Source organism: Tachyglossus aculeatus, chromosome 27, assembly GCF_015852505.1.
Source record: "Tachyglossus aculeatus isolate mTacAcu1 chromosome 27, mTacAcu1.pri, whole genome shotgun sequence".
Taxonomy (NCBI): Eukaryota; Metazoa; Chordata; class Mammalia; order Monotremata; family Tachyglossidae; genus Tachyglossus; species Tachyglossus aculeatus.
Genome location: NC_052092.1, coordinates 2134305 through 2158609, shown reverse-complemented (window position 1 = coordinate 2158609; position 24305 = coordinate 2134305). Strand labels below are relative to the sequence as shown.

Below are 24305 nucleotides of genomic sequence, written 5' to 3'. Positions count from 1 at the left end.
TTAATAATAATAATAATAATAATAATAATAATAATAATAATAATAATGTCATTATTAAGCGCTATGTGCAAAGCGCTGTTCTAAGCGCTGGGGAGGTTACAAGGTGATCAGGTTGTCCCACGGGGGGCTCACAGTCTTCGTCCCCATTTTACAGATGAGGTAACTGAGGCCCAGAGAAGTTGTGACTTGCCCAAAGTCACCCAGCTGACAATTGGCGAAGCCGGGATTTGGTGGCTCAGTGGAAAGAGCCCGGGCTTTGGAGTCAGAGGTCATGGGTTCAAATCCCGCCTCCTCCACTTGTCAGCTGGGTGACTTTGGGCAAGTCATTTAACCTCTCTGTGCCTCAGTTACCCCATCTGGAAAATGGGGATTAAAACTGTGAGCCCCCCATGGGACAACCTGATCACCTTGTAACCTCCCCAGCGCTTTGAACAGTGCTTTGCACATAGTAAGCGCTTAACAAATACCATCATTATTATTATTATTTTCTTCCAGGAGCTAATTCAGAACCCTTTCCTCCCTTCCAAATGACTCCCACAATGGTGTTTTAAGTTAAACTCTTGGAGGGAAATGTTTGACTATCATTACTATTTTTACTACGGTATTTAGTACGCCCTAGTTCCTGTGTTGGAGAAATCCGATTTCGCTTTGGGGACAAAAAGGTTTGTTTGTGTTACAAGGTATTGGTGGAGATTTCTGGACTTTAGAATCTCTCTCTTTTTTATTGTGGCATTTGTTAAGCGCTTGCTATGTGCCAGGAACTGTTCTAAGCACTGGGTTCAATCCAAGCTGATACGGTCCACGTCCCATGAGGGGCTCACAGCCTTAATCCCCATTCTGCAGAGGAGATCACTGAGGCACAGAGAGGTGAAGCGACTTGCCCAGGGTCACTCAGCAGACAAGTGGTGGAGCCGGGATTATTCTTTCATTCAGTCGTATTTATTGACTGAATATTGAGAGCTTATATTGAGAGCTTACTGTGTACAGTAATGGGAAGTTATGGGAAGCAGCGTGGCTCAGTGGAAAGAGCCCGGGCTTTGGAGTCAGAGGTCATGGGTTCAAATCCTGCCTCTGCCAACTCAGTTGTGTGACTTTGGGCAAGTCACTTCACTTCTCTGTGCCTCAGTTCCCTCATCTGTAAAATGGGGGTTAAGACTGTGAGCCCCACGGGGGACAACCTGATCACCTTGTAAACTCCCCAGCGCTTAGAACAGTGCTTTGCACATAGTAAGCGCTTAATAAATGCCATCATTAAATGCCATCATTACAGAGCACTGTACTAAGCGCCTGGGAGAGGACGATATAACAATAAACAGACAGTCCTTGCCCACAACGAGCTTTCATTCCTGAGGATATGAGAACCCAGGTCTTTCTGATCCCAGGCTCAGACTCAATCTATTAGAACCCGCTGCTTCTCGTTTAGAATAAGGAAAAACCAAGCCGTTTTTACTCTGAGGGTAGAATGGAAGACTCCGGAGCGGGGAAGGAGAGGCAGGCGAGTAATTGGGGAAAACGGAAGGCTTTGAGTCGCAATCAGCGGGCAGCGAAGTCCTTTGAGGGATTTCGAGGTCCGTCATCCGACCAGGGCAATTCTCCGACGAGGTGTGCCAGGCCGAAATTTTCCCGCTGCGGGGGGGTGCAGGCTTCCTCCTGCTGGAATTCGGAAATCGACAGCATCTCGCCGCTCCACCTGAACGAGGGAAACTGGGATTTCGCTCCGCCCGTAGAGCCGCAGCAGCAGGAGGGAAAGTTTTTTGAGGAGTGGGAGGATGAAATTAGTCATCACCTTCCCCCAGGCCCCGGGCTGTAGATTCTTGTCACCGTCCCAAGTCCCAGGAAGGATAAAGAAGGGGCTTGCAATCCCTTCTGCTTTTTGCTTCCCGTCGCTCTCCGCCACACCTTTGAGCTGAGTCCGGTTCAAAGCCCTGGCCCCCATAATAATAATAATAATAATAATGGTATTAAGCGCTTACTATGTGTCAAGAACTGTTCTAAACTCCGAGGTAGGTCCAAGCTAATCAAGTTGGACACAGTCCCCGTCCCGCATGGAGCTCAGGGTCTTAAACCCCATTTTTCAGATGAGGTAACTGAGGCCTAGGAAGTGACGTGACCTACCCAAGGTCACCCAGCAGGCGAGTGGAGGAGCCGGGACTAGAACCCAGGTCCGTTTGATTCCCAGGCCCGGGCTCTGGCCATTAGGCCGTGCTGCGTGTAGTGAAATCTAGATGGGAAAAGTGAGATGTGCATATAGCTTGGGTAGGGACTGTCTCTATATGTTGCCAACTTGTACTTCCCAAGTACAAGTCAGAGGTCATGGGTTCTAATCCCGGCTCCACCACTTGTCAGTTGTGTGACTTGGGGCAAATCACTTAACTCTCTGTGCCTCAGTTCCCTCATCTGTAAAATGGGGATTAAGACTGTGAGCCCTCCGTGGGACAACCTGATCACCTTGTTTCCCCTTAGCACTTAGAACAGTGCTTTGCACATAGTAAGCGCTTAACAAATACCATTATTATTATTATTATTATTGTCTGTTTTGTGACCTTAGGCAAGTCGTTTCACTTCTCTGTGCTTCAGTTACCTCATCTGTAAAATGGGATTTAAAAGTGTGAGCCCCACTTCAGACAACCTGATTACCCTTGGCACATAGTAAGCACCTAATAATACCATCATTATTATGATGATGATGATGATGATTGTATTGTACTCTCCTAAGTGCTTAGTTCAGTGCTCTGCGCATAGAAAGTGCTCAATAAATACCACTAATGAACTCCCCAACTAGACCCTGATTTCCTCTTCTCCCTCTCCCTTCTGCGTCATCCTGGCACTCCTGTCTGCTCCTTTTAGTCGCCCCCGCCTCAGCCCCACAGCACTTACGTCCAATATTATTATTGTCAAGTGCCGGCCAGTCGTTTCCGACTCACAGCGACCGTATGGATCTCTTTTCTCCGGAACGTCCTGTCCTCCGCCTAATCCGCAACCTAACAGTCCTTCCGTTATCGTCACTACGGTCTCTAGCTGGATAGAGGTCTGCCTCTTCCTCATTTTCCCTGGACTTTTCCTAGCTTCAGTGTCTTCTCCAGAGAATCCATCCTCCCGATGATGCGTCCAAGGTCTGCTACGCCTTAGGTCCATATCCATCATTTTTTTAGTCCCCCTCCGAACTGGAAGCTCCTTGTGGGGAACGTGTCTACCAACTGTGATAGTGTACTCTCCCCAGCGTTTAGTACAGGGCTCTGCACGCAGGAAGCGCTCAGTAAATGTGGGATTGATTGATAGAGAAGCACTGCTGAGTCCAGGCTGAACTTCGTCTAAAGACTGGAACCTCATTTTAGGTTCATGAGCCATTATTATTATTATTCCCAAGCACTTAGTCCAGTGCTCTGTACACGGTAAGCACTCAGTAAATACAATTGAATGAAGGAATGAATACTCAGTCGTATTTATTAAGCTCCTACTGTGTGCAGGGCACTGTACTGAGCGCTTGGGAAAGTACAGTAGAGCAATGAAGAGTGACAATCCCTGCCCACAACAAACTCACAGTCTTGGCTGGCGGGAGTGGTGGGTTTGTACTATTGGGCGTTCAGTCCAGTACTGTGCACCTAGTGAGCGCTCAGCCCCATTGAAAGTGCTCGATGAGTGGGTAGAGACCCGGCCTGGGAGTCTGAAGGTCGTGGGTTCTAATCCTGACCCTGCCACTTGTCTGCCGTGTGATCTTGGGTGAGTCACTTCACTTCCTCTGTGCCCTCCCCTTAAAATGGGGATTGAGACCGTGAGCCCCAGCCGGGACTGGGACCACATCTAACCTGATTCGCCCGGATCCACCCCAGCGCTTAGTACAGTGCCTGGCACATAGTAAGCGCCTAACAAATACCACCCTTCTGATTTTCCCGCTTCACCTCCGGGCCTTCAGGATCATGCGGCAGGAGCCCACCGTCGTCCTGAGCGTGGCCCACGCGGTTGTCAAACGGATGTCGTCGTTCGTCCGGCAGATCGACTTCGCCCTGGACTGGATGGAAGTGGAGGCCGGGAGAGCCATTTACAGGTGAGAACCGGGACGGGCCTAGTGGGTAGAGCCTGGGCCCGGGAGTCAAAAGGTCATGGGTTCTAATCCTGGCTCTGCCTCTTGTCTGCTGGGTGATCTGAGGCAAGTCACTTCAACTCTTCTGAGCCTCAGTTCCCTCATCTGGAAAATGGGGATTAAGACTGTGAGCCCCTTGTGGGACAGGGAGTGTGTCCAACCTGATTAGCTTGTATCTTATGTTGCCAACTTGTACTTCCCAAGCGCTTAGTACAGTGCTCTGCACACAGTAAATACGATTGAATGAATGAATGAATCTTCCCCAGTGCTTAGAAGGGTGCCTGGCACAGAGTAAGCGCTTTACAAAAACCATTATTATTATTATTATTATCATGAGGCGTTGGGCCCCAAACTCACTTCATTCAGGGAGCCGGAATTGGTTAACCCTCTCCTGGGAAACGCGGCCCCAGAGATAATGGACAAGGATAATATCAATGATCGTAGCATTCGGTAAGCACTTACTATGAGTCAAGCAGTGAACTAAGCGCTTTGGTAGATTTTAAATAATCAGGTCCCATGTGGGGCTCGCAGTCAGAGTAGGAGGAGGAACAGACTCTGTTATACTCTCCTCTCCCAAGCGCTTAGTAAAGAGCTCTGTACCCAGAAAGCGCTCAATCAGTGCAATTGATACGTTACCACAGAGTTGGTAAACGCAGTTCCCCATAAGGAGTTTTTAGTCTGTACGGAGAGGTTTATCTCCCCCAGGGCTCAGTACAGTGCTTCCCGCGGAACGTGTACCTCAAAAGCCCGACTCCTCAAACTTGTCCAGGGGTGCCCATCCACCTCCTCATGGAACAGAAACTCCTCACCATTGGCTTTAAAGCAATCAGTCACCTCGCCTCCTCTTATGCCAACCTTCTCACTGTCCCTCCATCTCCTTTCTCTCGCCCGGAACGCCCTCCCTCCTCTCATCCGACAGGCGATCACTTTCTTCACCTTCAGAGCCGTACTAATAGCGCATCTCCTCAAGAGTTCTTCCTCGATTAAATCCGCTTTCCCCACTCCCTGTCCCTTGTGAGTTGTCACTGCTCTTGGGTCTGTATGCTTTGGCCACGTGGTATTCACTCCACCCTCAGCCCCGCGGCACTTATGCCTATATCCATAATTTATTTCTATTCACGTCCATCTCCCCCTCTAGACTGTAAGCGCCTTGTGGGCAGGGAACAAGTCTACCAGCCCTTGTATTGTCCTCTCCCAAGTGCTCAGTCCAATGTTCTGCACTCGATAAGCGCCGTCGATTGATTGGCAAGATTGTCGTGAAAGGAAAAGAGGAGGTGAGTTATGGGGTTGACCTTTCAAATCTCACCTCTGAGATTTGGGTTACCCCAGGGGTAGCCTTTTCTTTCAGGGGCCAGTAATCCCTGGAGTGGACAAGGACCTTTCGTTCGACCTCCTCCCTTTTTTTTGTGTGGTATTAAGCGCTTACTATGTGCCAGGCCCTTTACTAAGCACTGGGGCAGAAATAAGCTAATCAGGTTGGACACAGTCCACGTCCCATGTGGGGCTCACAGACTTAAACCCCCTTTTACGCATGAGATCACTACAGAAGTGAAGTGACTCGCTTAAGTCCCCAGCCGACAAGTGGCAGAGCCGGGATTAGAACCCAGGCCCGCTGCTCCTTCCCGTTTTGCTAAGAGTTTGCGTGTCCATCCATCTTCCTCCTCCCCACAGGCAAGGAGACAAGTCAGACTGCACTTACATCGTCCTCAGCGGCCGCCTGCGCGCCGTGATCAAGAAGGAGGATGGGAAAAAGCGCCTGGCCGGTGAATACGGGCGAGGAGACCTCATCGGCGTGGTTAGTAGCCAATTTCCTCGGCGGGAGGCGGGGCGGGAAATGGCGGAGGATCTCCGATGGCAGCCTCTCTGAACCCACCTTTCCTTCCCGGCTTCTTGTCCTGGTTCCAAGGCCGCCCTCGACGTGCGGTCTCGGATACTAGAGAAGAAGGGCCCGCTCCTCACTGCCTGGCAGTGTGTGGAAACAGGTTTGGGCTTGGGCGCCGGCAAACTGGAAACTCACCCCAGCGAGAAAGCAAATGTCAAGTTCAGTCACTCACGTCAATCTGGAGGAGAGAGCTGGCGTGTGTGTCTGTGGGCTTGCGGGCGCACACGGGAACTGAGGGAGTTGGGAGGAAAGGCACTTGGACTTCCTGGCATATGCACAGTCCAGTAGCCCTAAACCAGTTAGCTGTACTTATTGAGCGCCTGCTGGGAGCAGAGCACTGGACTGAGAGCTTGGGAGAGGATGATATGATGGTAAACAGACTCATTCCCTGCCTACAGCATGCTTACAGTCTAGAGGGGGAGATGGACATGAATAGAAAGAAAGAAATGACAGATATGGACATAAGTGCTGTGGGGTTGGGAAGGGGTGATGAATAAGGGAGCAAGTCAGGGCGACGCAGAAGGGAGTGGGAGAAGAGGGAATGAGGGAAGGTCTGTTGGAGGAAACAGTCTCCCCTTATGTCCGCGCACCCTCCCCCATCCCAAAAGCTCAAGTGAAATCTTTCTCCCTTCCCTGATGAAGCTCTCATCTCTCCCCGGGGACAGGCACTGAAAAGTGACTTGCCCAGGGTCACACAGCAAGCAATTGGCAGAGCCGGGATTAGAACCCAGGGCTTCTGACGCCCAGTCCCATGCTCTATCCACTAGGCCACGCTGCTTCTCATTCATTCAAATACGAGTGAATGAGTGAATGAACGAGTGAGCAGTTCCACACCCCTTCTCCCTCCCCCTGCCCCAAACACACACATACACACTGTGTGCTTCCTTTGATGTCCTACAACCCGGCGAAACGGAAAGGGACATTTTCCCCTTCGGAGGTGTTCCACAGTTGCCAAGCATCGAGCCGCTTCCGACTCCAGCCCCGGCTAATTACCGCTGCTCCCGGATCTGCTTTTTCAGGCTGGGATTTTTAAGCCCGGGAACCGTGTCCCGTGGCGAGGACGTCCGAAACTGGGCATCGGGGCTCTGTTTCCAAGCGATAAAGTGGTGGGGCTAGTGGAAAGAGCCCGGGCCTGGGGGTAAGAGGACCTGGGTTCTAATGCCGGATCTACCAGTTGCTTGCTGTGTGACCTTGGACAAGTCACTTCTCTGGGCCTCAGTTTCCTCAACTGTAAAATGTGGGGTCAGTATCTATTCTCCCTTCCACTTAAGACCGGGAGCCCCAAGCGGGACAGGGACTGTGTCCAACCTGATGGACTTGTAACTTACCCCAGCGCTTAGAACGGCGTTTGACACATGGTAACGCTTAAAGAGTACCATAAAAACAAACAAGCCAAACCCCTGGCGCTTGGAAAGTACAATTCAGCCACAAATATGGACAATCCCTACCCAACAACGGGCTCAAAGTCTAGAAGGAGTCCTGAAGTGATTTCTCCCAGAGGATATGATTTCTTGAGGCCATGCAAATTGGGTAGTCAGTCAGTCTTATTTAGTGAGCACTTACCATGTGCAGAGCGCTGTACTAAGTGCTTGGGAGAGGACAATATAACAATGAATGTTCCCTGCCCACAAAGAGCTTACAGTCTAGCTGGAGAGACAGACATTAATACAAAGAACTAAATGGCAGATAGGGTCATAAGTGGTGTGGGGCTGGGAGCAAGGATGAAAAAAGAAAGCAAGTCAGGGCGACGCAGAAGGGAGTGGGAGAAGAGGAAAGGAGAGCTTAGTCAGGGAAGGCCTCTTGGAGGAGTTCTGTGCTGCTTTTCTGACTTGTTTGGGGGATATAGGAAACTTCTTAAAGGTACCGACCGGTCCAGGGCCTGTTTTCTCAGCCCATTTCACCTTTTTTTACGGTATTTGTTAAGCGCTTACAATGTTCCGGGCACTGTTCTAAGCACCGGGGTAGATACAGGCTAATCTAGTTGGACACAGTCCCTGTCCCACATGGGAGAAGCAGCGTGGCTCAGTGGAAAGAGCACGGGCTTTGGAGTCAGAGGTCAGGGGTTCGAATCCCGGCTCCGCCAAAAGTCTGCTGTGTGACCTTGGGCAAGTCACTTAACTTCTCTGAGCCTCACTTACCTCATCTGTAAAATGGGGATTGACTGTGAGCTCCACGTGGGACAACCTAATCACCTTGTATCCTCCCCAGCGCTTAGAACAGTGCTTTGCACATAGTAAGCGCTTAACAAATGCCATTATTATTATTATTATTGTTATTGTTATTATTATTATTATTATTATTATTATTATTATGGGGCTCCCAGTCTTAATCCCCATTTTCCAGATGAGGTAACTGAGGCCCGGAGAAGGGCAGTGACTTCCCCAAGGTCACCCAACCGACAAGTGGCGGAGCCGGGATTAGAACCCACGTCCTTCTGACTTTCAGGCCTGGGCTGTATCATCATCATCATCAATCATCAATCATATTTATTGAGCGCTTACTGTGTGCAGAGCACTGTACTAAGCGCTTGGGAAGTACAAGTTGGCAACATATAGAGACAGCCCCTACCCAACAGTGGGCTCACAGTCTAAAAGGGGAAGACAGAGAACAAAACGAAATATACTAACAAAATAAAATAAATAGAATAGATATGTACAAGTTAAATAAACAGAGTAACAAATATGTACCCACTAGGCCTCACTGCCTCTCTCTGCAATGAAAAGGGGTCCTCTGAGACCTTCTCCTTCCCAGAGGCCTCGTGGTCTACTCTCGAACCAGTGCCCCCGGTCTCTGCCGAGGGAAAACCTTAGGGCGGAGGATTAAAGCTTGCCTTAGTTGTCTCTGTGTTTTTTTTTTTTTTTGTCAGGTGGAGACACTGACCCACCAGCCCAGAGTGACGACAGTACACGCCGTCCGCGACTCCGAGCTCGCCAAACTGCCCGTTGGGGCGCTGACCTCCATCAAACGCAAATTCCCTCAGGTAAGGAAGCGGCGCCGCTTGGTCTTCCAGCTTCCCTCCGGAACCTGGGGCTCCCCTGGAGTTCCTGATAACGCGTCCCCGGTCCCGGATAAGTCTGTGTCATAGCCACTGAGGGGAGGCACATGACTGCAGCCAGAGAAGCAGCACGGCCTAGTGGTTAGAGCCCGGGCCCGGGGGTCAGAAGGACCTGGGTTCTAGTCCCGACTCCGCCACTTCCCTGCCGGGCGACCTTGGGCAAGTGGCGGAGTGTCTCTGGGCCTCGGTGACCTCATCTGGAAAATGGCGATTAAGACCGTGAACTCCACGTGGGACAGGGACTGTGTCCAACCTGATTAGCTTGTCTACCTCAGTGCTGAGAACAGTATCTGGCACATAATAATAATAATAATGATGGTATTTGTTAAGCGCTTACTATGTGCAAAGCACTGTTCTAAGCGCTGGGGAGGTTACAGGGTGATCAGGTTGTCCCTCGGGGGGCTCACGGTTTTAATCCCTATTTTACAGATGAGGTCACTGAGGCCCAGAGAAGTGAAGCGACTTGCCCAAAGTCGCACAGCTGACAGTTGGAGGAGCTGGGATTTGAACCCATGAGCTCTGACTCCAAAGCCTGGACTCTTTCCACTGAGCCACGCTGCTTCTCATTGTAATAGCTAAACGAGTACCAAAAAGCCAGCAGCAAAAATGGGGTGCAGTTTGCATTGGGTCTGAAGAGGAGAGCGTGTGTGGGTACAGTATGTATTTTTATCCATGCCCATCTCTGCATGCATGTGCACATACATGGATGGGGCCTGGCTCTCACCCAGCAATCGTGCCATGTGTTGCGTGAGCACGCCTTCCCTGACTAAGCCCTCCTTTCCTCTTCTCCCACTCCCTTCTGCGTCACCCTGACTTATTCCCCGTCCCTCTGCCCCAAAATGTTCCCTGCCTAGACCGAGCTCTGAGCCTCGAGGGGGAGACAGACGTTAATATAAATAAATTATGGACATAATTTGGACATGGGCATAAATGTTGCGGGGCTGAGTGAGGGGTGAATAAAGGGATGTCCAGAAGTAGAAAAGGCCACCCCCCGCCCCCCGCAATTCCTTCCCAACCTCCCTCACAAGCCAGCCCTCCACTTCCCGGTGAGAAAGAGAAGCAGCCTGGCCTAGTGGAGAGAGAGCGGGCCCGAAGGACCTGGGTTCTAATCCCGGCTCTGCCGACTGCTTACTGTGTGACCTTGGGTTAGTCACTTCTCTGGGCCTCAGTTGCCTCAACTGTACCTGTTCTCCCTCCTGCAGACCGTGAGGCCCATGTGGGAAAGGGACCTAATTCACCTGTACCTCCCTGAGTGCTTAGAACAGTGTTTGACACCTGGTAAGCGCTTGTCTCCCCCTTTTAGACTGTGAGCCCACTGTTGGGTAGGGACTGTCTCTATATGTTGCCAACTTGTACTTCCCAAGTGCTTAGTACAGTGCTCTGCACACAGTAAGCGCTCAATAAATACGATTGATTGATTAAAATATCAAAAAGAGAGACATTAGAAACTGAGGAGACTTCTGCTCCCAGCTCTCCCTTCTGCCAAAGTGACACCTTTGGCTTGATTCAGCAGGCCTGGGCAGTGTCCTCTCATCTCCTGAGCGACTTCCACCCTCTTGGGTAGGAAAATAATAATAATGATAACAATTGTAGTGTTTATCAAGCGCTTACTACGTGCCAGGCTGAGGTGGATACAAGCAAATCGGGTTGGACACAGTCCCTGTCCCACCTGGGGCTCCCGGTCTCCATCCCCATTTTCCCGATGCGGGAACTGAGGCACAGAGAAGCGAAGTGACGTGCCCAAGGTCACACAGTCTAGTACATATTTACTCTTGTGCGTATTTACTATTCTATTTATTTTGTTAATGATGTGCATTTAGCTTTAATTCTGTTTGTTCCGACGTCTTGACACCTGTCCACATGTTTTGTTGTCTGTCTCCCCCTTCTAGACTGTGAGCCCGTTGTTGAGTAGGGACCGTCTCTATAGGTTGCCAACTTGTACTTCCCAAGCGCTCTGCACACGGTAAGCGCTCAATAAATACGATTGAATGAATGAATGAACAAGCGACAAGTGGCGGAGCTGGGTTTAGAACCCAGGTCCTCCTCACTCCCAGGCCCGGGCTCTTTCCGCTAAGCAACACAGGCCACCTCCCACTCGGTGTCCAATTCAAACACATTAACCTGTCCCCTTCCCTTAGGCTGCCTCTAAATCCCCGTTCGTCTTTCAATCACCGGATTATCCTTCCACCCAAATGCCAAGGCACAGCCCAGACGCCCCCAGATTTGATCTTATTCGGTGCCCGGGGAACGTGAGGCGCGTTCCAGGGTTCATCGTGAAGTCCCACGGCCCGGACCTCACCGAGAGAGACCCGAGGTTTGCATTGTTCAGTCAAATGTCAAAGCCCCCGGGAAACCAAGCCGAGATGATTCAGACGGGGCCTCATGAAGGGGAGATTGTGCAAGAGCGACGTTAGATCCTTGCGGAGGTTATAAATAAAAACCTCCGCGAGTTCTGGTCGAGAGCCTGCTGTCAGCCCCCCACACTCCTTCCTCCCGGCAGCAGAGGCAAAGTGACCCCGAGGGCCGCCGTGGTCAGGGACAAGGACCCTCCCCATAGCAGGCCTCCATTTGGCGGTTGCCTGTTGGCCCAGAATCTTCCACTTCATTCGTTCCACACTGAACAGGAAAAGTCCCTTGAGCCTTGACGGGGATATGGCTCAGAGGAGAAATAATAATAATAATAATAATGATGGCATTTATTAAGCGCTTACTATGTATAAAGCACTGTTCTAAGCACTGGGGAGGTTACAAGGTGATCCAGGTTGTCCCACGGGGGGCTCACAGTTTTAATCCCCATTTTACAGATGAGGTAACTGAGGCACAGAGAAGTGAAGCGGCTTACCCAAAGTCACACAGTGAGAAATGATTGTAAGCTTCTCCAGGGAGGGCTTAAATTGGATTAATTTCTTAAATTAATTTCTAGACTGTGAGCCCACTGTTGGGCAGGGACCGTCTCTATGTGTTGCCAACTTGTACTTCCCAAGCGCTTAGTGCAGTGCTCTGCACACAGTAAGCGCTCAATAAATACGATTGATTGATTGAGGGTGTCCTGCCGTTGGAAGATGTTTCTGTTTATGGTACTTAAGCGTTTACTATGTATCAAACACCGTTCTAAGCTCTGGGGTAGGTACAGGGGAATCAGGTTGGACAAAGTCCCCGTGCCACATGGGGCTCACAGTCTAAGCAGGAAGGAGAACTTGAGAACTGAGGCAGAGAGGAGTGAAGGGACTTGTCCAAGGTCTCCCAGCAAGCAGTTGGCAGAGCCAGGATTAGCACCAAGGTCCTAATACCCTGCCCTAACCGCTTCTGAGTGTTGTATCTCTCCCAATCCTGAGTGGGCTAACAAGTTCTGTTGTTTTTTTCCCCTTTTCGGCCATTACCCAGTGCTTGCCCTATTTCTCGGCATCTAGAGGAAGTGCTTCAATATTTTATAAGTCATTTCCTTCCCCTGAAACCTGGGGGCATTTTTATCAAGGTCATCCTTGAAGGCCTCGTCGCCCCTCAGGGCTTTCAGTTCCAGAGCCCGAATTTCTCCAGCCGACGGCCAGGGATTTGAAAAACTCCGGCTCCGCTAACGCACCCGGTTTGCCGGGCAGGGGTGAGATGAGGAATAGCATTCCTCTTGCCTTTCATCCCTACTCTCACTCCTTGGGGACAGCGAAAACGCTTTCTCCTAGGCCTCTCTCTCTCCCGCCCGGCCTGGCGTTCAATAAATCAAGCTCTCTGAAGATGCCCTTTTCCCGGGCGTCGTGAAAGGGCCCGTGAGCGTACGTCTCGAGAGCGATCCAAACCCGGTTCCGCGAAGCGGCCGACTATAATTGATTACCCTGGCTAATCGATAGCCTTCTAAAAGGTTGGCGTGGGAACGCGGGGCATGGAGGGAGAAGGGTTTCCGTCAGATTTGGTAACGCGGAATAACCTGGCAGGATTTTCCGGGAAAGAGAAGGGGGAGTGGGTTACCTCTTGGACTCTCCTCAACGACCCGTATCTTTCTAGCTCCTGCCGTGATATGTTTATCCCTTCCAGGGGAAGCACTTCCTATGTGCCAAGCACTCAGGTATATGCCAGTTAATCGGGTCAGACACAGTGCCCGTCTCACTCGGGGCTAACTGTCTAAAGTAGGAGGACAGGGTGGTAAGTGAGCCTGGGAGCCGGAGGACCTGGGACCTAATCGTGCCTGCCGTGTGCCTCAGTTGCCTCATCTGTAAAATGGGGATTGAGGACAGTGTCCAACCCGATTAGCGTGTATCTTCTGTAGCACTTAGTACAGCGCCTGGCACGTAGTAAATACTTAACAATTGCCACAAGAAGAAAGTGCTCAACAAATACCCTTTTAAAAAAAACAAAGCAGCGTCATTCTCGGCATCTGGGGATTTTTTTTTTTATTGGGAAGTAATGATTCTTAAGAGGAATGTTCGTATTTTGTGTCTCTTGTTTTCAAGACCATTTATGTTGATTTCTGGTTTTGTGGGGCTCTTTTCCCAGCTCTATAAAGCTCTCAATCAATTATATGCTTTAATTCACTTTAATTTTTCTCTCAGCTATCCTACCGAGCAGTTCTGCTAAATGAGGGCTCGGTTGGTTAGAGAACCTTGTCATTTCCAGGGGGGTTGGCAACTCCAAGATTTTCATTTTACGGGCAGCAATCCGGAACTCACGAGGTTGGGTCTTGGCCTCGCTGACGTTTTTTTTTCCTCTAATCCTTCTCGCTTCGGCGGCTCGCTGCCTCTGGCCTTGATGATCGGATCGGTTATCATCAAGGGTATTTATGGAGCGCTTCCTGCGTGCTGAGCGCTGTACTGAGCACCTGGGAGAGGATAATCTTTTCCTTTTCTTCAGCTCCCTTCTGCGTCGCGCCGACTTGCTCCCTTTATTCACCCTCTCTTGCTCCCTGACAAGTGCTCTTCCTCTCCCCTGTTCCGAGGAGTTGGGAATGAGGAGGAGGAAGGTCCAGGGTTTCTGACTGACTGAACCCAACGGGAGAGCAAATCAGACTGCCTCTGACGGGAAGGGACTGTTCTTATTTTATATTAAAAATGACTTCTTTGTCTTCATGTCTGTCTCCCCCTCTGGATTGGAGCGCTCATCGTGAGCAGGGAACATGTCTGTCAACTCTGTTGGATTGTCGGTCAGTCAATCGTATTTATTGAGCGCTGCCCATGTGCAGAGCACTGTATTAAGGGCTTGGGAGAGTACAGTACGGCAACATAGACACATTCCCTGCCCATCACGAGCTGATGACCTGGAAGGGGAGACAGATGTTAATAGAAATAAATGACAGATGTGAACCTAAGTGTTGTGGGGCCAGGAGGGGGGAAGAATAAAGGGAGCAAATCGTGGAGACGCAGAGGGGAGTGGGAGAAGAGGAAAGGAGGGCTTAGTCTTGTGGGACATGGACTGTGTCCAGTCTCATTAGCTTGTATCCAGCCCAGCGCTTAGTACAGTGCCTGGCACATAGTAAGCATTTAACAAATACCATAGGGAGAAAAACCCCACCACAGGTATCGGTGCTCGAGAAACACCACTGACTGAATAATTTAATGCTTATCTCAGCAGGCATCATCATCCCCATTGAAGACCAGAGCTGGTGGGTTTTTCCAAGCCACCCTCTATCACCAGAAAATACCCTCCCATCTCCCTGCCATCACCGCTTAAGATTCTGAATTGCTTTCCGGGGGATGGTGTCCCTTTTAAAAGTCCTGTTAATGTCCGTCTCTAAAAAGGAGAAGCGATTGTCCATCCAGGATCGCCGTCCTCTGACGGGGTGAAACAGCAGTGTCCTGCTAGGGGACAAAGAATTGAAGGGCACTTGGAAAATGTCTGGGGCCCTGGGGAGCGAGAGAGTAATGAAAATGGGGTTGTTTTCTTTCTCGGCATGAAAGTCACTTCGAAAAGCGAGAACGCCGAGCGAGAGGTTTGACCCGGGCGCTCGGAGAACCAGAAATCGAACAAGCAGCTGACTCCCAGTGACACATTTGAGGCCGGGGTGGGAAAAGAAGGGCTGAGGAAAATTTCCCAGCAGACTTGTTTTTCCCTGACAGAGCAATTGTCTGTCTGATATGAGGGAGGGCATTCCAGGCCAGAGATAGGATGTGGGAGAGATTTGTTACTCTATTTATTTATTTATTTTACTTCTACATATCTATTCTATTTATTTTATTTTGTTAGTATGTTTGGTTTTGTTCTCTGTCTCCCCCTTTTAGACTGTGAGCCCACTGTTGAGTAGGGACTGTCTCTATATGTTGCCAACTTGTACTTCCCAAGCGCTTAGTACAGTGCTCTGCATACAGTAAGTGCTCAATAAATACGATTGATGATGATGATGATGAGGTAGATGAGATGGCGGTACAGTGAGAAGGTTAGCATTAGAAAAGCGAAGTGTGCGAGCTGGGTAGTTATGCATTCTTTGAGTTTTATGTACTTTGGGGAGAGAGAGGCAGAGATTTATCCTTTGTATTTCAAGAAGACATCCCTGACAGTTATTGCTTGTGTGCCTGGCTGAAAGTGTCATTGTGGGCATGCACATTCCCACACACACTGGGGACACAAAAACCTTATCCTTTGTGATGTCGCGCTTAATGTTTTTGCAGTGCCTGGTATTGTTTTCTCTTGGTTTGGGGGTTTTCTTTAATGTTATCCGTTAAGGGATCGATACAAGCTAATCAGGTCGGACACAGTCCCTGTCCCGCGTGGGGCTCGCAGTCTTAATCCCGTTTTGCGGATGAGGAGAACTGAAGCCCAGAGAAGTGAAGTGACTTCCCCAAGGTCACGCAGCGAGACAGGTGACGGAGCCGAGATCAGAATGTCTTGCTTTGAACCGCTACGTCCTCGTCTCGCTGCATGGTCTGGTGGGAAGAGCCCGGGCCTGGGATTCAGAGGACGGGGCCGGGGAGCGGGGTTCTCGTCCCGGCTCTGTCAACTGTCTGCTGTGTGCCCTTGGGTAAGTCACTTCTCTGGGCCTCAGTTCCCTCCTCTGTGAAATGGGGATTAAGAGTGTGAGCCCCATGCAAGACAGGGACTGTGCCCAATCTAATTGCCTTTTATCTAGCCCAGCGCTTCAAACAGCACTTTGGTGTCTAGTTAGTGCTTAACAAATATCACTATTATTATTATTAGCACTGCATCACTGGCCTTGGCCAATCTGGGACCCCTGTAGTGAGCGGTGAAAACCATCCAGGTTTTTAAGAAGCTTATCTAGCCGGTCGGCTGTTCAGTATTCATTACTGCCTTTGTTTCAGCTGTTTCTTAAGTCTTTAGTCTTCAACATAAATCCTCAGTTGGGATTCTCAGCAGGAAGGTGATCTATGTTGGTATTAAAAAGAATAAGGGGTGCATCATTTCAGAAAGATCAGAGGAGGGGTTTTTTAACGAGAAAATATTGGCCTCTTTTTTTTTTCTTTTAAACTCCAAGGAAATATCAGACTAGTTCCTATATTAGATCTGGAATTGATGGCATAATTTACCCTCTCCTGTTTGTTGCTATGACAGCAGCATGGTGACTCACCCTATAGCAAGTAAACAGCCCTGAAGCGCACACAGGACTCTGGAGAAACGAATGGATTTCAGTCGTTGGGCTAAGGCTGCGGGTTTTCAGGTGTTTCATTCCTGGACGAAGGAAGGGAACGTGGGAAGCAGCACGGTCTAGTGAAGAGAGCCCGAGCACCTGGGTTCCCATCCCGCCTCTGCCACTTGCCTGCTGTGTGACCTTGGGCAAGGCACTTCACTTCTCTGGGCCTCAGGTCCCTCGTCTGTAAAATGGAGATTAAGACGGTGAGCCCAGCAAAGCGCTTACTATGTGCCAGGTACTGTTCTAAGCGCTGGGGTAGATGCAAGAGATTCAAATTCGACACAGTCCCTGTCCTACAGTCTTAGTCCCCCATTGTCGGATGAGGGAACTGAGAAGTGAAGCTACCGGCCCAAGGTCACACAGCAGACAGGTAATGGAGTCAAGATTAGAACCCAGACCCCTGCTCTTTCCACTGAGCTACTCTGCTCCTCTTGAACCCTGGAGACTCCTAAATCTTTGAAGTCCCAGGCGGCTCTCCCTTTGTTTAACTCCTCTCTCAAAGAGAAAGCCAGTCGATCCATCCGTGGTATTTACTGAGCGCTAATTTTGTGCAAAGCACTGTCCTAAAAGCCTGAAAGAATATAAAACCACAAAGATCTCCATCTGAGGGAATCGTTAACGTTTTAGGAACAGATTTTGTTAATCGCTTGATTGGATTCTAAATGGAAGACCTTTACACGGTAAGAAGAAAATCCCGATTTTAAACGAATTCAGATAGCGCCACGAACTGGGTTTCTCTCCTCCCTGTTTCTAGCCGTAGCAATTTATCTCGTTAAGGGTCCCAGGGTTCCTTAGGAACACTCAAAGCCGACGTCATTAAGCCTCCAACGTCATCTGTGCAGGTATAATAAATGAGAACGGTTGTGCCCCAGCTGTTTTACAGTTTGAAAAAGGTGCGTCCATTGCTACTCGCCGTAGACGGAGCAGGCATTCAAGTCGAGCCGCACGTATTCTTGTTCTCAAGGAAGCGGTCTTACACGAAGAGAGAATTTGTTCCAACCGACCCTCAGCTCATTCTCCACCAGTGGAAAAGCAGCCTGGCCCCGTGGAAAAGCCTGAGCCTGAGAGTCGGAGGATCTGGTTTCTAATTCCGACTGTCGGTTGCTCTCTGGGTGACCCTGGGCAAGTCACCGAACTTCTCTGGACCTCAGTTCCCTCATCGGGAAAATGGGGATTAAATACCTGTTCTCCCTTCTATTCACACTGTGTCTGTGTTGGACAGGGACTGCATTTGGCCCATGTGCTTAGAACAATGTTGGACACACAGTAAATGCTTAACAAATACCACAAAAAAAACCCAAAACTTCATCCCAGATGCTTCTTCACGATTTTCAATCACTCAGTCAGTGGTATTTAGTAAGCATTTTCCGAGAGCAGAACACTGTACTAAGTGCTTGGGAGAGTCAGTGGCATTGATAGACTTGATCCCTGCCTTCAGTCATTATCATCAGTGGTATTTGTTGAGCACTTACTATTTGCAGAGCGCTTTACTAAGCGCTTGGGGGAATACAAGGAACTTAGAGTCTGGAGATAAGATCCTGGGAAAGTCAATCAGTCGATCGTATTTATTGAGCACTTCGTGTGCTGAGCGCTTGGGAAAAGTACCACAGAACAATAAACAGACAGATTCCCTGCCCACAACAAGCAAAGGTTTCCATTCATTCATTCAGTCGTATTTATTGAGCGCTTACTGTATGCAGAGCACTGTACTAAGCGCTTGGGGAGTACAAGTCGGCAACATATAGAGACGGTCCCTACCCAACAATGGGCTCGCAGTCTAGAAGGGGGAGACACAACAAAACAAAACATTCGGACAGGTATCAAAATCGTCAGAACAAATAGAATTAAAGTTATATGCACATTTGTAAAAGCTATATTTCCTTCACACGGCCCGTTTTCAGAGACCTTCAAAGAATATTTCACCCCCTTCTTGAAGCTCCATCCCAACATATGGATGGTGATGATAGTATTTGTTAATCACCTACTTGCATATCAAGCACTGTTGTAAACACTAGGAGAGACACAAGCTCATCAGGTCAGAAGCAGAACCATGGTTGAACTGCAATGAACCCAAAGTATTCCTCCAACCATCCCACGCTAGCCTGGCGGTAAGGGCGAAAGAAAGATAAATTCCCAGCAGGCTTGTTTGCCAAAAGTCTTATTTCTGCAAACCACAGAGGAAGGAAAATCACAACCCCTGGGAAGTTGGAGGTCCTGGAAGCCTGTGAGCAATAATTCAGATAAACAGGGCTGTACATCTTTTGTATTATTATTGCTATTACTATTATTAATTATGCTGCAACAGCATTAAGTGCTTGTTGTGTGTCAAGCACTGTTCTGAGCTCTGAGGTAGATGTGAGTTAATCCAGTCGGACACAGTCCCTATCCAAAATGGAGCTCAGTAGAAGGGAGAACAGGCATTGAATCCCCATTTTACGTTGAAGAACACGAGGATCGGGGAGGTTTGGTGGCTTGCCCCTGGTCACAGCAAAAAATTGGCAGAACCAGGATGAGAACACAGGTCTTCCGACTCTTTCCATTAGGCCACGCTGCTGTTTTCCTCGGAGATCTCCACGTGGTTGCCGGAGAGCATTGGGAAAAGCTTTGGGGGTGTGGGGCGAAATTTTTTTTTTAGCTGTATGGTAAGCGCTAACTATGGGATGGGCACTGTACTAAGCGCTGGTTTATTTGGGGAAAATGATCATTGATTTGTCTTGGTTTTTCCCTCAGGTTGTGACACGGTTGATCCACCTCCTCGGCGAGAAGATTCTGGGCAGCCTCCAGCAAGGGAGTACTTCAGGTCAGCTGGGAATTTCATTACCCCTTCCCCGATTAGGATAGCCGTCCCCCCACCTCCAGCCCCTGCAATCATCGGCATCTAGCACAGACGCCAAGGAAGCGTCAAAGAATGGCTTAGCCAGGCCTGAGGGCTCTCAAGGGGTGACTTTTTCGTGGACAGGCGCCTTCGGCTTTTCCACATTCAACAGCAAATTCCAATATGCGATCCGCTAGCAAATTCCAAATTCAGTTAGCAGAACGTGCCTGCTAATTCTGTTGCATTGTACTCTCCCAAACAGGGATACCTGTTCTCCCTCCGACTTAAACCGGGAGCCCCTTGTGGAAAGGGGACCGTATCCTACCTAATTAACTTGTACCTATCCCTGTGTTTAGAACAGAGCTTCACACATAATAAGCACTCCACAGATACCTTTAAAAGAAAAAGAGAGCGAGGAGGGAGTATGTGCTCAAATATTTTGACCTATCTGCCCTGGTAATACCCGACATCGACGAAAGACATCAGCCTCCTTGCCAACCTCCCTGCCTGTCCCCACTCCATTTCGTACTTCGCCCTGCGACCCGCGTCATTTTTCTCCCAGACCCGTTCAGTCTGCATCTTCGCAGTAAGCGCTCAGTAAGTCCCCTCCAACCCCAGCACAAATATCATGAAGAAAAGACGCAGTACAAAATGGGGGGGAGAGGGGCCTGTCTTGGACAACACCTCCTGGCTCATAGGAGGGGCCCAAGAGTAGCGGGATTTATGATGCGCTTACTTTGTGCAGAGCGCTTGGGAGAGGACAGAATTAGCAGAATTAGCAGAAACGTCCCCCGCCCCTAACGAGCTGACAGTATAGATGTTCTGAAATGTCTCGGGAGGGAGAGTAGCGGAATTAGCCGACGCCATCAGGCCTTCGCTTGCCAAGGATTTCCGTGACCAGAAGAGGTGATTGACTTGAAGAGAAATGACATTGAGCCACAAATAGCACCGGTTTGCTTTTTTTTTTCCCCTCATTCTTTCCTCTTCAGGGAATCTTTCTCTCCGAGTTCTAACCCTGAAGCCCAGTGAAAGGCAAATGCTGACACGGGCCACCTGAATCACTTGGTCTCTCCTGGGCCGGGGGTGGAGGGGAACCAAGGGTATTTATTGAGCGTTTCTGCGAAGCTGCAGAGTGAATGGTTTGGGAGGAAAACCAACCAGGTCGCAGAGCAAAGTATGGACTGGAAGAGGTTGGAAGTTTTCGAGACTGTCAGCTCGTCATGGGCAGGGAATGTGTCTGTTTATTGTTCTGTTCCACTCTCCCAAGCGCTTAGTACCGTGTTCTGCACATAGGAAGCGCTCAATAAATACGATTGATTAGGAAGGTTGGCAAGGAGGCTGATGCGATAGTCGAGGTGGGATATAATCGGGGCAAGTAGAGAGGTAAAAATAATTAAGTATTCATATATATATGACATTTGTAGAGGTCAAAATAAGTATTCATATATATATGACATTTGTAGTCAACTTACCCCTCCTCTTCCTTTTTTTCCCTAGAGCTATTTAAGTGCTTACTATTGCCAAGCACTGTACTAAGCACTGGAGTAGATACAAGGTAATCAGTTTGGACACAGTCCCCGTCCCACATGGGGCTCACCGTCTTAATCTCCATTTTACAGATGAGGGAACTAAGGCATAGAGAAGTGAAGTGACTCGCCCAATATCACGCAGCAGTAAAGTGGTGAAGGCAGGATTAGAACCCAGGTCCTCTGACTCCCAGGACCGAGCTCTTTCTGCTTGGCCACATACTTCTCGTGCTTCTCCTCTTCCTCCTCTTGCCTAAGTATCAGTCAAATCAGTTGTATTTATCGAGCGCTTATTGTGGGCAGAGAACTGTACACAATAATAATAATAATAATAATAATATGATAGCATTAAGCACTTACTACGTGCAAAGCACTGTTCTAAGCACTGGGGAGGTTACAAGGTGATCAGGTTGTCCCGCGGGGGGCTCACAGTCTTAATCCCCATTTTACAGATGAGGGAACTGAGGCACAGAGAAGTGAAATGACTTGCCCAAAGCCACACAGCTGACAATTGGTAGAGCTGGAATTCGAACCCATGACCTCTGACTCCAAAGCCCAGGCTCTTTCCACTGAGCAACGCTATGTACCTTTACCTTCAGGAGATGGCTAAGATGCGGGCATTAGCTTCTTTTACGGAGAAGCAGCGTGGCTCAGTGGAAAGAGCACGGGCTTGGGAGTCAAAGGTCATGGGTTCAAATCCCGACTCTGCCACTTGTTAGCTGTGTGACTTTGGGCAAGTCACTTAACTTCTCTATGCCTCAGTTACCTCAGCTGTAAAATGGGGATTGAGACTGTGAGCCTCACGTGGGACAACCTGATCACCTTGTAACCTCCCCAGCGCTTAGAACAGTGCTTTGCACATAGTAAGTGCTTAATAAATGCCATTATTATTATTATTGTTTCTCTCTCTCTGGACTTCTTTGCTCTGAATTACTGCCAATGGATGCCGACCTAGAAACAGAACAATCCTGTAATGATGCCAGTAATAGTTGCGCTATTTGTTAAACTCTTATGTGCCAAGGTATTACAAGGTAATCAGGTCCCACGTGGGGCTCACAGTCCAAGTCGGAGGGGGAACAGGGATTGAATTCCCTGTTTTCCCGATAAAACCGAGGCTCGGAGAAGTGAGGTGACTGGTTCACGATCAATTGATCGGTGGTATTTACTGAGCGCTTTCAGCGTGCAGAGCACTGGAATAAGTGCTTCGGAGAGTAAGCAGCGTGGTGTAGTGGCTAGAGGCCAGGCCCAGGGTCATGGGTTCTAATCCCGGCTCTGCCACTTGTCTGTTGTGTGACCTTGGGCGAGTCTCTGGGCCTCAGTTCCCCCATCTGTCAAATCATAATAATAATAATAATAATAATAATAATGGCATTTATTAAGCGCTTACTACGCGCAAAGCACCATTCTAAGCGCTGGGGAGGTTACAAGGTGATCAAGTCGTCCCGCGGGAGGTGCACAGTCTTCAGTCTTGAGGGAACTGAGACCCAGAGAAGGGAAGTGACGTGTCCAAAGGCACACAGCTGACGGTTGGCGGAGCCGGGATTTGAACCCATGACCCCTGACTCCAAAGCCCGGGCTCTTTCCACTGACCCACGCTGCCTGTAGGTTGGTTCATGAGAACCGACACCCGAGGCCTCCCTCGGTCCCAGGTCGCGAGGGAGCCAGAGTGTGACAAATGCAAACCGCCGGGTCGGAGTCGGAGTCGCAAGGGTCGGTTTCCCCGAGCCGCCGCGTGAACACCGCCGGGTTATTTTAACTTTTAGCTCCCTTAGGAGGTGAAGTGCTCAATTCAGAGAGCGCTGACAGCCAAGCGGGGTATTACCGAGGTCTAAAAGGATCATTTTGCTCCTTCACATGCTTACTGTGGTAATGGAAATAAGGGGCGCCCATAAATAATTCAGGAAAGTTCTGGTGTGTTTCCTACAAGACGGAGGTTTTCCCCAGCCTCCCTCCCCCGGGCTCCGCAGGACCTGAAGAGGTAGTGGAAATAGATGGGGTTTCGAGCTTCCTACTCCCCTCTCTGTACCTTCTCGGGAAGCAGCGTGGCTCAGTGGAAAGAGCCCGGGCTTTGGAATCAGAGGTCGTGGGTTCGAATCCCGGCTCCGCCACTTCGCTGTGTGACTTTGGGCAAGTCACTTAGCTTCTCTGGGCCTCAGTGACCTCATCTGTAAAGTGGGGATTAAGAGTGTGAGCCTCACATGGAACAACCTGATCACCTTGTATCCTCCCCAGCGCTTAGAACAGTGCTTTGCACATAGTAAGCGCTTAACAAATGCCATCATCATCATCGTCACCGCTGCTCTTATATATGTTTGTACATATTTATTACTCTATTTATTTTACTTGTACATATCTATCCTATTTATTTTATTTTGTTAGTATGTTTGGTTTTGTTCTCTGTCTCCCCCTTTTAGACTGTGAGCCCACTGTTGGGTAGGGACTGTCTCTATGTGTTGCCAATTTGTACTTCCCAAGTGCTTAGTACAGTGCTCTGCACATAGTAAGCGCTCAATAAATACGATTGATGATGATGATGATGCTCTTCCGGGACTTGGAGGAGACAGTGCTTGGCACGTTGTACGTGCTTAACAAGTACCGTAATTATTCCTCTAGACCGTGAGAGCTCGTTGCGGGCAGGGACTGTATCTGTTCTTATAGCATACTCTCCCAAGTGCTTAGTGCAGTGCTTAACAACGGTAAGCACTCAATAAATACGACAGAATTAAACCCAAGGATGGAGAGGCAGAAGACCAGTTTGGGGTTTTTTTTTTTTTTTGGCAAATTACTTCACTCCTCTGGGCCTCAGTTCCCTCATCTGGAAAATGGGGATTAAAACTGTGAGCCCCATGTGGGACAAGGATTGGGTCCACCCTGATTAGCCTACATCTGCCCCAGAGCTTAGTACAGTGCCCGGCATACCTAATTTCCCCCCAGGTATTTCTTACGTAAGCACTTAATAAATACCAAAAAAATATAAAGTTCCAGCTCCACCGCTTGCCTCCCATGTGACTTTGGCCGAGTCACTTCACTTCTCTGGATCCGTTTCCTCATCTCCAAAATGGGGATTCAAACCTGTTCTCCCTTTTCCATTTCATTCGGTCATATTTATCGAGCGCTCACTGCGTGCAAAGCACTGTACTGAGCGCTCGGGAGAGTACAATGCAATGACAAATAGAGACACTGCCTGGGACCCAGTATCTTGTATCCACTCCAGCGCTTAATTCACTGCTTGGTGCAGAGTAAGCGCTTTCCAGATACCACAATAATAATGGTAATGATTATTACAGAAGGATTAACCCCCTGTGTTTAATGATTATACAAGGAAGATGGTCGGAACGGGCCTCAGAAAGGGAGATAAATTTATTCCCTCTTCTAGCGT

At 49.2% G+C, this 24305-nt stretch overlaps 1 protein-coding gene across 3 annotated transcripts in view; it reads left to right on the top strand.

Moving 5' to 3' along the window:
• PNPLA7 (patatin like phospholipase domain containing 7) overlaps positions 1 to 24305 on the top strand; it is a 119280-nt gene that overhangs the window by 37979 nt on the left and 56996 nt on the right. For all 3 annotated transcript variants that reach the window (XM_038767821.1, XM_038767822.1, XM_038767820.1), the window contains 4 exons: positions 3914 to 4045; positions 5753 to 5876; positions 8830 to 8943; positions 19316 to 19385. In XM_038767821.1, coding sequence (XP_038623749.1) covers positions 3914 to 4045; positions 5753 to 5876; positions 8830 to 8943; positions 19316 to 19385 — 440 coding nt within the window. The remainder of the gene's footprint in view (positions 1 to 3913; positions 4046 to 5752; positions 5877 to 8829; positions 8944 to 19315; positions 19386 to 24305) is intronic.